Here is a 14,313-nt window from a genome sequence, read left to right as displayed (position 1 = left end):
CAGATTTTCAGGTGTGTTTTTATAACAACATTCTTGTTTTCCTGTTTTGGTTTTTTTTTTTGTGAGAGAGGGAAAGTTTTCCCTCCACCCTTAACCAAAAAAAAAAAAAACCGAAAAAACAAATCTCATCAAATTTGCCTTTCTCAAAACACTGAACATTCCCTTTCTCATCTACCTAAACCTGATGTTGAGTTACTGTCCCCCGGAGGCTTTCAGTAGCTCAGTTCTGATGTATCCCTGCACTTTGTAGCTCACTGCCTTCTTAGAGTGTAATCAAACATCAAGCTAAGTAGCAAATAAATCTCCCGATCTCATAAGCTGCACAGCAAGATCATGTAAATGCAAATGAAGGGCTTGATTTCAAGCTGTCGCGGGGGGAAGGAGGGAAAAATGCTGGGCCTTGTCACTGCAATCACTTCACTCTGCAAGTGCAGTAAATCTGCAATAATAATAGTAATGGCAGCGTGACGGGAGGCTTTACTGTACAAGGGGGTGTCATGAAAAGGGGAACAGAAGGTGGGAGGGAGGCAGGGCCTGGCAGGATGAAAAGGCACCGGCGCAGAGTTTGCAGGTGGCCACAGAGCCAGAGAGGAGGGGATGGGGCAGCCCTGGCTGATTCATGGATTTGCCCAGCATTTCCTCTCAGTGAAGGGCTGCAGAGGCAGGGATTAAAAATCCTTGCCTGTCTCTCGCTGTACCTCTGCACAAACACATCTCCAACCCCTCTCAGTCGTCTGTAGAAAATTGATGCAATGTGTGTCACTGGGCCATAAATAGCAGGGGATGAAACACAAATATGTCTTGCAACAAAACCTGAAAGGTTTTGTGCTTCCTTACACCTTTACAATGTATCCACCTCTCACAAACAGACTCCTTCTCTTCCTTCACAGCAAACATTTTCCAACACTCAGATACAAATCCAGGGCTCAAGCCCGTGGCTGCAGAAATCAGAAACTACCTGGGAAAGGTCAGGGATATCCTGATACACCCAACACCTCTTGCTTTTCAGTGATCAAACACCCCCAGCACTGTGCTGGGGCCAGTCCAAGCATGGCACCCTCCAAACCCAGTCCAGACACACCCAGTTCAACCACGAAAATCGTGTCCAAGGGGAAAGGACGGATTAGCCAGGTCCCTAAAGACAGTTGGAGAGAGCAAACAAAGCCTCGGTGCACATCTCCTGCAGCCCTGGGAGGAGGTGTTATCTCTGCTGGGTGCTCTGGGAATGCTTCAGGAAAAAGTCTAGAGTTGTCCTTTCCAAACAGGCTGGATAAACAGCATTTAGGATGCTGGATTTTCCTCACTGAGGTCGTAAAGGGAGAAAACTTGCAGAAGGTACCCAGAGAAAATTAGGACCGCCTGGGATGCAGAGAGAGACGGTTTTAATTAGAGCCAAGAGGTGGGAAATAAGGCAGAGAAATGACATCTTAATGAGGTTTAATGAAGTTGTCTACTGATGGGCACAGCTGTCAGACAGATCTGTATTCCAGCCAAGCAGCTTTGTGACAGCCTAAACCTGAACACAGGGAACAGTGCTGGAGCTGGGGGAGAAAAAAGGACCTTCTGCATCAACTTTGGCTCGCTCTCCCCACTGCTTTATGACAGAGCACACCTATAATGCCCCAGGACAAACAAATGAAACCAGCTCATGAGCTGGAAACAGCATTTTGTTAATTTATGAATGAGAAAGGCTGTAATCTTGGATTACACCAAGCAAGATTCATTCCTGCTACATCCTTCCCCTTCTTTTGTAGGTAAAAGATGTTGGCAGGCAACCAGAGTCCTCTGAGTTCGTTGATTTTGATTCAGGCACAGATTCTCTCCATGTTCAACATATTGGACCAGATTTTTTTTTTAATTAATTATCCAGCACCTTCAGCTTTATTTATTCAGTGCAAAGTGACTGTAAAATGCCACCTGATCATAAAAGGAAACAGCATGCACTCATTTTGTGACGGAGTAAACACCCAACTGTGTTAACTTCAGGTGCTCTACAAAAGGGACTCTTTAAATTCCATAATTTCTTTCATTCTACACAGTTCTGCATTCGAGGGTCTGGAAGCAGCTTTGCCACAGGTTACAAACCTCTCTCCTTCCCTGCAGTTTCTCAGCAATTTTCTCCCATCTGCCACACCTTTGCCATCGCGGATTTCTGACCTCACTTAACTGATCCCGTATCGGAACATGATCCCTGGAAAAAGCCTTTTCTCACGCGCCTGAGGAACGTTACACCATTTCCCTCGGACACCAGTGACAACCCATCTAAAAATAGCTGTAAATACAGGGGAAATAGATCAGCAGTGAAAGCCACTTCATCATCCCTGGCAGAGGTTCGTGTGCTGTGCGTGAGCTCCCGACTCACACGCAGCGGGCACATATGGCTCAGCACTGCCGGGGGGGCAGCTCACTCGTGGCAGCACTAAAAACACTCTCACTCCCCTCGTGCTCAGTGCTGGACACACCTGCAAGGGACAGTCCCTTCCTCTGCCACAGGCAGCCAGGGAAATGCAGCCATGTTATGCACAGGTTGCATCAGGTAGCTGACAGGATGGCTTTCAAAGAGGTCTGTTGGCAACAAAGGATCTGTATTTCTGCGCAGGGCAAGGAGCCTCATGGGGGTTTTGAGCCTACCAAAAGATCTTAGCAAGTCCAGAAAACTCATTTTCTGGTGGACTTGTGCTCCTGAGAGTCAGGGGGATACCACACCTGCTTTATAGTGTCACAAGTGTGTGGATTTAACAGGAACAAGATGAAGCACCTCCCTCCCAGACCTGAGAAGTAAGACCCCAGATTTACTTGAAAGAATCATTGTACTGGTGTGCAGACCCAATGATCCCAGTGATCCCAAACTGGCAAAGCTGGCAGCCAGCTTGCCAGGCTCTGCAGAGGAGCAGACCTGTTATCACACCATGATCAAGGCACCACCATCTCCCCCCTGGACACACTGATGAGGATCCCAGTGCCACAGCCACCGTGTGCTTTTAGGGCTTGTGTAGCTACATATAGAGACAGAAGCTGAGAAACCCCAAACTGAGTGCACAAAGAAATGTCTCCAGGTGAAAAAGTTTGAGGAATTATGAGCAAATTCTAGAGAGCTCAAGACAGAGCCCTCTGGAAAGGTGCCTGTTTGGGGCAGGGGTTATTAACCCTCACTCTCCAGGCAAAACTGGATCAGTGAGAGTTTTGCCTGAGCTGAGGTGTGCAAACCTGGCCAGGGTTTGCACAGTGCTGACTGGGAGCAGAATGTAAATTTGGGGTTGGATGATGTTCCTACACAAGCAGCTCCAGTAAGCTGGGTCCCTTATCCCTGCTGTACAGCCTCAGCCTGCCAGAGTGGGAAGCTAGAGGTGGTTCATTTGCAGTCTCTTTTCACTTGGTCTGCATTTGATTCAGCACCTCCAGATCCACAGAGCGTTCACCCTGGAGTGTAGTAATGGTCATCTCAGTGTTGGTGTTCAATGAGAAGCACCAGAGTAGTATTTCAGCACTTTCATTCTCCCAACAAGACCTGACAACACCTACAGCATCCCAGCTCCTCTAACACCCTTCCCATGGAAAATGACCTGTCCCAAGGCACCCACACAAGGCCCTCAGGGCTCCTGGGGACTTGCTGCCTGACCCTGCTCCAGCTTTCCCTCGCAGGGACACACAGACCAAAGCTGCTGCCAGGCTCCCACCCCTTCCCTTCCCTCCTCCACAGCCTCTCTTTCAAGCAGCAATAAGGTTTCAAGACACACACATCCTGCAGTGACTTCACCATGGAAATGGGAGGGGAAAGACAAAAGGGGTGAGAGGAGGTCAGTTAATCCCACAGACACCACCAGGCTGAGACACACATGGGCTGGGCAAGAGTTCATTTTAAAACTAAATAGAAATGAGGTTATTGAGCTCAAGTTCTCTTCTATACTATAAGCCCCAGGCTCTGCTGTCCCTTCTTCATCCCCCTTATCCTCCTCCTGTAACATGCCTTGTGTCTTGATTATTCCCAGGCAGGAGCAGCCATGTGATTGTGCCTGGGGAAGTTTATGGCTGTTTTCTAGAAGGATGCATAACTTGGAAATTAAATAACTCAAAGTAAAGTAAAGACTAGCTTCAATCTCCCCAGCAGACACCACAGCTGGACATCCCAGCCAATCGAGACATTAACCAAACAAGAATATTTCAAATTCATATATATTGAGTCAGGACCCCTACTTCCAGCAAGACTGGGTTGCTTTATAACTCAAGTACAAACTTGTGTGAAATTCAGCATCCCTTAGAGGCTTCAGCTCCTTCTGCACTGTGCTTGTGCAGTGAGATTCAAACCCCTGCCAAGGGGAGCCACAGCCACTCCTGGTACTTGTGGCCATGTTCTGTTACAAACTTTTATTTTCAGGGGCTTTATCTTATCAGAAAAGCTTTTTATGCTTCTCTTTTAACTTCACTTTTCTGCAGCATGAAGTGGGGAAGCCTCTGCGAAACTGCTACTCCCTGCCAGGCCTTGACTTCACCTATGGGATGTACGTGCACAAGAGAGATGGAGGAGTTGCTGAAGGTATGACACTGCCACTAAAATACAGACCTGCAACAAGGTCCTAGGGCTAGCAGGGACTATCCTCCCATTCCCAAGGCTCTTCAATACTTCTCATCAGGCTGGAGGTGCACCACTCCAACATTTACCCACTTTCATTAATATCACACAAACTGCCTGGTGACCAGTAAAGTTTCTCTATCATATTGGAAACTTTGGGAGGCTCACACAGAGCCCAGGCAGAGAGGGGTGTGGCACTTGCAAAGGGTGATTCACCTGGCCCCTGTCAGAACTCTGTTAGAGCTCCTACTTTGTGCTCTCAGGGACAATTTCCCTCTGAAATCAGGCCTCCTGAGCAAGCCAGGGTGGAGGGTGAGAAGACATCCACTTCAGATGGGAGGTGTCCCCATATGAAATGCAGTGGGACAGGATATGAAGTTCACTGCACAGTGAAGCCGTGACAAAATGCATCTTGGCCACACAGGGCCCTCGTGCACGGTGCAGACATCAGCCTCCTTTCCCAAAGAGGAGCTAACTGAGATGCCTCTCCTATTTCCTTCCAGCCATAGGCCACTGGGACTCAATAAAGCCCAGGAAGTCCCTGGGCTCCAGGAAAAAGGTCATGCCCCGGGACTTCCTCACCATGGACCGCGGGGCCGTGAAGGCCGGTTGTACCACAGCCCGCGAGTTCGGGCTCTACTACAAGTTCATGGACATTCGGTTGAAAGATGAGAACAGATTCCTCAGTTGGGTTCCCAAAATCCCAGACATGACTTTCGGCAGGCCAGCACGGTAAGGAAGACTTGGGGCCCTTCTCAGAATGAAGTTATCCCTTCCTACCCTCACACCTACATCTCTCCCACATCCCAGCTAGCACAGTCCCCAAAACACAAGTGCCCTGAACCTGCACAGGCTGCTGCTGGGTCAGAGATCACTTTTGGGGAGCAATGGATAGGGTTAAAAGTTAAAGGAGAATAAGAATTACAGAAGGAGACACAGCTGCTGCTTCCCAGATGAAACATGGTCGGGATGCCCCACAAAGGTTCTCTAAACACTGATAACTACCTGTTATTGGAGGTTGCACTGGGAGAGGGGTTGGGCATATCCCCCCCCTTTCCACATGACAACTTCCATGTCTGATTCCACTTCTGTCTGATAATCAACCACCTAAATCTATCATACATGCCACAAGACAGCCCCATTTCACCCGTGGCATTAAGGGCTTGGAACCTCTTAAAAATATGTTCATTTCCAACCCTGTAAGTTCAGGGAATATGGAGAGTTATAAGCCAGAAAAATGGCTTCCCAGGGTCAAAAAATCAGGGCAACAGCACTTCTACTTGTCTGCACTGGTTGAAATGCTCTGGTGGAGTTAAGGATCAGTTCAAGCTCTTTATCCCACTCTCTCCCACTTGTTAGTTCATCATCCTGCATGGGGCAGAAACTGGTAGCGGAGCAGAATAGAGGCAAAGAAGGTTTTCACTACTCCCTTCTGCTTCCTGGAGGGGAGCTGGTACAAGCTGACCCTCCAGCAGCCCCTCCAGAAGGGCATAATCTTGCCCATCCATCCCTTGCACTGCAGAAGGATGTTTAAGGCTTCACTCAGGGGCAGCTGGAGAGCACAGAAAGCTGAAAGAGCCAGTGGACTCCAGCACAAACCAGCACTCAAAGGCTCTGAAAGTCCTGCTTCTGCTGGAGCACAGAGGCTTTTTCTTGCTCTGTGCAGGTCTGGACCAGACATTAGGTTTCATTTTAAGAGCTAGATAATAATCACTACCAGAAAAATAACAGCTACAAATTCTAGAGAAAAGACATGATGAACGGCACCGTGTATTTTACATGATAGTAAATGGCCTTTGCATATGCAAATTGAATGGATTTTAAAATGGTATTTAATGACAATTTTCGTAGCAGACATTAACATTAATTGCATCAAAATGAAAATGTAGCATTAGCTTGCTGTTAGCTGCAAATGCCCCAGCTATAAAGCTTTATCTTTATCAGTATCAGCCCTCACCAATGTGACAGGGCTGCTCTGCAAATTGCAGGCAAAAGGGCTTTTATGTTGCAAAAGTATCCCCCAATGTAGACCAAAATCAACATCAATTTTGCTTTATTTCTTCATAAACGGAGGTTAAATGGCTGCCTGTAAGAAGCCTGGGCACGTTTCAAAAGTTTTAAGGAAAATGTGCAGACCCCACAACAGCAGAAGTAGTGAGAAAGGGCTTTTAATTTAAAGTTATTATTGTACAACTAGCCTGGCTCCTTAATAGCTACCTTTTATGCAGACTGATTGTATTTATCCCTTTACTTTAAAAGCACGTTATAGATAAAATCAAATTACTGGGATTACCAAGGAGCTGTTACAGCCATTTTGGTAAAAGTGGGAGTTTAACACACTTTTCCATGACTGGCAAGTTAAAGAAACGAGCTCTGGTGAGCACTCCCCAGCCCGAGCTCATCCCTAGTAACAGCTCCCCAGGTTCAGCAAGACCTGTCTTGCTAAAAATGACTTGGTTGTCAATGGATTTAAGTTGGGTTTGGACCCTAAGCCCTGTAGGACTGTGTTCTTAGTGCTGCTGACTGGGAAGGCACTTCCAGCTGAGGCATGTGCTTGTCTGGGGGCAGAAGAAAAAAACGGTGGTGTATGGTCTCTTTCCATGACTCCAAGCACTCCATGCCTCTTAGAAATAAGAGCTTGGATAAACTTCTCAGGTGCAGTGAAGTTTTCCAGCAAGAACAGAGCCTGCCCGTCATTCCCCAGCCCACAGCACAGAAAACATGGCCAAGAAGGGCAGAGAGCAAAGGTGCTTTCCCACTGCACTGGAAGCAGCTGGAGACACCCTTCCTGATGCCAGTGGTGCTCTGGGACAGCCCCAGAACACCAGTGCAAACCCTCCCAGTCTGCACCCAAAGCCCTGCTGTGGCTCTCCCACACCATGGGAATTGCAGGGCTGGGCTGCCCCCCTGGGAACAGCAGCACAGGGCTTAGAGCCCAAATAACTCAGCAGCTGCCACAGGAAGGTGTCTGTGCTCAGGGGGTGATGCACAAGGGGCTTCTCAAACCCTGCCAACTTATCTCCAGCCCTTGCTCAGCCCCAGGCTCAGGCTGTGCTGCTAAAGGTTTCTGTCTCCTAAAGACACCAAGGTCAGGAGTTCTCCCCAGGCTCACACGTACGAGCTCCCCTGGATCATCCCAAACAGAAACGAGCACAAGTGCTGCGGTTGCTATTAGTGCCTTATTAATCACGGGCTGGCCCTGCTGCTCCCCCTAGCACAGCAGAGCACTTGTGCCTGTGTTTTCCCCTCGCGGTGGACGTGTGCTGCATGGAGCATTTCACCAGGCAGCCTCAGACAGAGTGGGCTTTCTGAAGCTCTGAGGCCTCTTTCCTTTCTTTTCCTGGGATATTTACCTTCAAAGGTCACCCATACCCCTCCATTAATTCCCCGTGGGCATCTTCCAGGGGAGGGAAGCAGCTCTGCTTTTTGCTGATTCCCCCCTCCCCATTCTCTCCCTCCCTTTTCCCAGAGTAATGTTTGCTACGAATCATGTGGCCAGCTTTGTTGTGAGAGTCATAAAAAGGACATTTTTCATCTCTCCTTTTTCCTGCTCTCGCTCCCTTCCCTCTCTCAGTATCAGACAGAGATTTATTCCTTCCCTGATGCCTGTGGCATTCGGAGCTGGGAGGGGTCAGGGGAGGCACTGATGGGACGATAATAGATAATGCAGTGGTTCCCCAGGGTCTTGTCCAGCTCCGGAGCCGATCCATCAGCAGGCAGTGCTCGTGCCAAGGTCAGCGGTAACGAGGCTGTGGTGGGGTCCCAGCCTCCCCCAAGGGGCACCCTCCAGTCAGCCTCCCCCAATTCACACTCCAGCTTCTGATCTCTACCAGAGCTGCCTCGTGCAAGCCACAATTTGCAAGAGAGTACATGGCCACTGAATGGAGGTGCCAGGCTAACAACACACAAGCAGGTCTACAGGTTTGTCTTCCAAGGAAAATGCCCATCATTGGCAACACCTCCCCTCCAGGAGCTAAACCCCATCCTCACGCTCTGTGCATGACATTATGGAGCTATAAGATGTGTGCAGATGAGGGTTGCTGTCCTCCTGGCCCTAAATCCCAGGTCCCTTCATTCAAAATAACCCCACAACACTGGCAGGTTATTCAACCCCACACTCTTTGCAATAATGACCTTGTTTTACAAGGGGGAGGATGGAGGGCACTGAGAGGGCTAGGGTTTGATGATAGTGGAGACCTAAAGACACAGAGAGTCTGTGAAGACTTCCAGGAGCTTCACTGGTGTCAATGAACACATTGACACAATGTCACAGCTTCACTGCCTGTCATTCAAGGTGCATTTGGAAACCCCAGTCAATGTCCAGACCCACATTTATCCTCCTGATCACCTTTTCTGATTGAATTTCACTGGGCACTGAAATTAGCCAACATTAAATGAACAGTTTTTGGAACTAGAAGTAACCACAAAGATGTGGATGCTGTCTATAGCCAGATTTTAGATTATATTGATTTGTGCAAGGTCATACAAGGAGTTTGAAGCCAAAACAACACCAGCACACAGTTGGTACCCCAAGCACAAGTTCTCTCCCCAGGAGCAAGCAGAGTGCACCCTCAGCATGAACACACTGCCCAACACTGCCAGGGCTGCTTTGAGAGAAAAGCTTTCATTCATCTCTTAGTAAGTTCCCTAAGTCTTCCCACTGTGTCCCAGAACCTATTCCTGGACACAAAGACTGCACAGACGTGCCACTCTCTGCCATCCTGCACCTGGACCTCCTTCCAACCCTGCATGGCCATAACCCTGCCTCCCACGTGCTGCCATCCACTTGGCAGTTGGCCTGTAGGTTGGGCTGACCTTGGGTGTGCTGGCAGGATTTCCCTGGCACTCTGTCATCCCCATGGCTCCTGCCGGGTCCCCCCCACTGTCTACCTTCGCTTCAGTTGTCCCTTTCCCGAATTTTACATCCCATTTTCCTTCTATCTTCATCTCCTCCCTCCATTCCACCTCCCATTCTCTAAAACTGGTCTTAATTCTTTGGCAGCTGCTTTCACCATGTTCCTGCAGCAAACTTGCCTCCCTAAAGCATTTGGTCATTGCAATCTCTCTTTGAATTGTTACAATTGGCCAAGGGCATCAATTATCTAATACCTCCTCTTTAATTTGTATCATTTGCAATTGTCCTAATCTTTCACCTTGCCCAAAAAGGAAGGTTTCAAAGTTCATGCTCTGCTTAGCAAGTGGTCTTTCCACCCATGATGTTTTCACACAGAACAAAGTTTAGAAAGCTGCCCAAAGGTACTGAGGTATTTCCAGCATCTCTTCAGCACACGGAATGCACTGGTAGGTTTATTTTTGAAACACTTAGAGAACATTTCAGGTCATTAATACCTGGCCCTGAAAAAAAAGTTAATCTAGATATAGACCAGCTGCAAAGATATGATGTTGAAAAGCAGAGGGTGTTCCTGGAAAGAACCCACCGGGAAAAGCTGGACAGGCAAGAAAGTTTAATATCACAGCAAGCTCACATCTGACCCACGAGCACTAGAAGCCAAACAAAGAGAGTGTAAAGCCATTAAAATCCTAAGGATTAGGGCAAACAAAACTTTTAGAAAAAGAAATATCTGAGCACTGACAAAACAAGTTGTAAAAATGAGACACAGTGACTGGAATCACTGTCAGGATGACAGCGCCAGAAAAACGCAACCAAGTCAAAAAATACAGGACTCCCATCAGCTCAGATAATTACACATCCTATCCAATTCCACAGTGAAAGGCACTTTGTGTCTCTGCCACCATTCTCACATTGCTAAGATAAGAATTTCTATTTCAAGGATAGTTTTCTTCCACTGGAAATGTTCCAGGCTGGGTATGTGCTCTCATCACTACCCAGCCCCATCCACCTGCATCTTGCTGCCTCGTGCCCCGGTGGCTGCAGCTTCTGGTTGGGCAGAAAAACCTGTTGCGCCCTTCAAAAAACTCCTGAGTGCCCCATGAAGATGCTGATTCTCCTCCAGTGTAGTTATTTACTGCAGTTATAACAGTTTCTGACTACTTCAGGTTCACAGCTTAAGAGAAAATAAACAGGCAAGTCATGGTTTGGCATAAGGTTTGGGTCCTGCACATCAGCCACAGAGCTGGGAAAAAAAAGATCTAAAGAACAGAGATTTAGATCCCTTATTACCAATTTACACTGAATAGGAAAGTAATTTACTCTCTCACACAGACTGGCTGCTTTCTGTGGGTTTATCTCCATTGATTACAGCTGGCTGAAAAAATTCTTTCAAAACTTTTACCATCTAAAACTACTTCTTGCCACAAGTGGATTTTTTTCTTTTAGCAACTTTTGCTTTTGCTGCCTTTGCAATGAAAACCTGGGTCAGGGGGGAATAACCACCGAATCCTTTTTGTGAAAGCAAAGCTTTTCAGCCCTCATTGACATCTTCTCCTTTCAAACAAAGTCATGTTCCCACCCATCCAGAGAGATTCAAGCATGGGACGGAGGTCAAGGGGAAGACCTTGCTCTTTGATTTATTTTGCTCAGCACTGGAGGGTTTTTTTTCTTGGTTTTTCACTCATTGGGATGTTTTGCATTTGTTGGTGGCTGCAGACTGAGCACTGTTCACTCTCAGCCATGGATTGAGACCCCAGGCAGAACAGCTCTGTCCCAGAATCACGTCCCACCTGAGTTTCTCAGAGAGTAACAGCAGAGTTCCAGCCTGTAGACAAATATGTTGAAGATAACCCTACATAATCTTCAACTAAGTCAGCCAAAAGGTATCTCCAACCCCAAAAATCAATGCTAACACACAAATTTCAGCTTGTAAAGCCAGTTATTTAAAGGGTAAAAGCTGGCTTGGTATCTTCACTGCAAGACACACGTTTCCATATGTGCATTTAGGACTGTTGCAAGTAAACATCTCACTCGGCCTGGGAGGGAACAGTAAGGCAAATTGGTGCTCTTGTATCCATGTGTACTCCTAAGTACAGCTCTGAGCATCTGATAAATCTTCTAAAGTGCATGTTTACAATGGATTTTATTCTTTTTACTGTTCTACACATACGAGCCCTTGGAGCAAAATAACAGATCCTCTGACACTTAGAAGAAGCCACTGCCTCATTGGCTGCCCACGGTGAAATAATTTATATTGTTATTTCCTCACCCAAATTACAAGGATTGTAAAGAAGCTTTGGAAATTCAGAGTAATCAGTGCCTTGGCAGCACAGATCCCGCAGCTGCCACACGGGTGGAAGACCCACTGTTGCAACTGAGAGTTTTGCCAGCCCAAAGACTGCAAAAAAAAATTGGTCCCTGAGTGTTCTCTACCAATTTTTCTCTTGTTATTTTCTTCAGTGGTTAATGGAAAGTGAGGACAAGTGGAGATCATTTGGAAATGATCTTTTGGGCCTCTCCATGGGTTTATTGCCAGGACCTATTTAGAGGACCATAAAGCTGTAAGGGGTGTATAACTTTATAGTCTACAAGCTTCTTAGGAAAATGAAGAGCCTTTAGACTCACACCCAGCGTGTTTTGCCGTCTCTCCCTCTCCTCACAAACACACCCACACACGTGTGTGCGGGGACTTCAGAGCCGCTAATTGAATTCACCCCTGTGAAAAACGTTAACAAATTGTAAGTGACCTTTTATACAAATTTCAAAGTCAAGAATTCACCGCTAACTGCACATCCCTCTTCTGCCATTCACCCTTATGCAAAACCCACAAACAATTAAAAGAAATAATGAAGAGCCCAGCGGCCCTCTTTCCTAATTAGCTGCAGGAGGCAGTGCTGGGGAGTGTGGCTAAGTGCTTCAATTACCTCGGCCCTCCTCGCAGCCCTTGTTAGAGGAGACAGGTCCACCGGCCAAAGGGGAACAATTAAGGCGAGGCAGAGCCAGGCAGTTTGCAGGGGGATGCCGGGGCCGTGCCGGCTCTCGAACGAGGGCCAGAGCTGTAATCACACCCCAGCTTCCTGCTGGGCTACACGGAGACAAATTAATGGGAGATAGATGGCTACCTCCAGCCCATCAGTAACCAGGGAGGAAGGGAGACAATATAGCAGGACAAGGGAGCCGTAAGCAGAACCTTCCTGTGCTCTCAGCCCCCTTTCAGGGCAGAGGGAGCTGAGCACTAATGTCTCACTGCTGCCTGCTTTGGGGGTACCCAAGGCCCCGAGCAGAGTCACAGACCCCCCAGCTTGTGCTTTATTTGCTGAAGATAATGTGTCCAAGAGATGCTGGACACCAAACTGCTTCCCAACAAGAAACCAGTTAGACTTGATCTTGGAGGTCTTTTCCAACCCTAATGATTCCACAAGAAACAACCCTTTGCTGGTAGAAACAACTTCTGCTGGCCTGTCCAGGAGCCGCAGGGAGATCTCTGTACGGACACAGCTATCACAGGACAAACCCTCCCCTGCATGAGGTACACTAGAAAGGAATACAAAGGTGGTGCCCCTGCAGCTGCCTCCCCTGAGGACTGAAGACCCCAAAGACACATCCTGGCTGTGCAGCAAAAGCACGTCTTAGATGGAAGGACACCAGCAAGGACTAAACCCCCCTGAAACGTCATTAACCTTTCAAGAAAGGGTTAAAGTTTCGGGATAGGCAGTGGTGCGGCAACACGGTTTTAACATCAGGACTGCAGACAAATTCCATTCTGTGATTTATCTGTTGCATAAGCACCTTTGCAGGGCCAGATCCTGCTGCCTCTAAGCTGCCGCTGCAATCGGAGCAGCGTTTTCGGCCCAGCCCAAACAGCTGCGCGGCCGCCGGGGAGCCGCTGCCTGTGCACATCGTCCTCTGCTCCCTGCCCCGCTCCCCGCCCGAGCACGTCCTGACCAGCAGCGGGAAAAGTGCTGCGGGAGCTGCCTGCCCTGGCTGGAGAGCCCCCCGGAACATCCACGGGCTGGAGCTGGCACTGAAATATTCACAAGCCCCTCTGCTTCTGCATTACACAAGAAGAAAGCAATCACAAGCCAAGTTTTTACCCTTTTACAACACAACTTAGCAATCAAATTGATTGCACCTTTCAAGGTGCTATAAACCTCCTTCCTGAGCAAAGTCCTCTGTATCCGCTTTTCCCAAGTACCTTTTTTTTCCTATATCAGTTGATACCTAAACCTTTGAAAATAAGTTTGAGGGGAGACTGACAACCTTGAAACCTCAAGAGCAGCATGGCGTTGACGGGTGCTACTCCCCGAGCTGCACATTATAGATAGATTTTAATTTCATTTTAACAAAATAGCTGTCTCCAGTGGAAGAAGCATCAAGAGCTAAATGAGGACCCGTCTTGAGCTGAATCACGCTGAACAGACCTCGGCACTGTCATTGATTTTCTGGGAAGAAAAAAAATGCCTCTGGCTACTAAACCAAATTAGTAGTCACTGATGACCAATTATTTTGCCCCACTGTGAACGGAGAGGCGTACTAAAATTCCAGTTTGTCAGACCCAAGGCTCTCTTCTCAAACACCTTTCAACAAGCGTGTACCAAAAATCCCTCAGATGGTTCTGACGCCTTCCTGTTTTCGGCAACTTCTCCTTCTCCAAAGTTTTAATGAGCTGCTGCTCCGAGGATGGCCTGCCAGAAACTGAGCCTTTCCCAGGGTGGTGGAGCACTATTTGGCATGGCACCAATCACAGCTGTCAGAATTTATACACACATACACAGAAAAGTGTCAGCCTAATGTTTGCAAATTATAATTACCATTTCTCTTGCATGTCCCTGGTGCCTTCATTTTAGATAAATCCCAGCTCTGAGGTATCAGCTGCAAAGCACTGAAGGCT

General features: G+C 47.8%; 1 protein-coding gene across 1 annotated transcript in view; it reads left to right on the top strand.

The window, feature by feature from the left end:
- Positions 1-14,313, top strand: part of CFAP77 (cilia and flagella associated protein 77) — a 59,797-nt gene that overhangs the window by 30,738 nt on the left and 14,746 nt on the right. The window contains exons 2-3 of the mRNA XM_018074207.2: positions 4,435-4,534; positions 5,074-5,302. Coding sequence (XP_017929696.1) covers positions 4,435-4,534; positions 5,074-5,302 — 329 coding nt within the window. The remainder of the gene's footprint in view (positions 1-4,434; positions 4,535-5,073; positions 5,303-14,313) is intronic.

The sequence above is a fragment of the Manacus vitellinus genome, unplaced genomic scaffold, assembly GCF_001715985.3.
Source record: "Manacus vitellinus isolate BGI_N305 unplaced genomic scaffold, ASM171598v3 scaffold_27_pilon, whole genome shotgun sequence".
NCBI lineage: Eukaryota > Metazoa > Chordata > Aves > Passeriformes > Pipridae > Manacus > Manacus vitellinus.
This window is presented reverse-complemented; position numbering and strand designations above follow the sequence as displayed.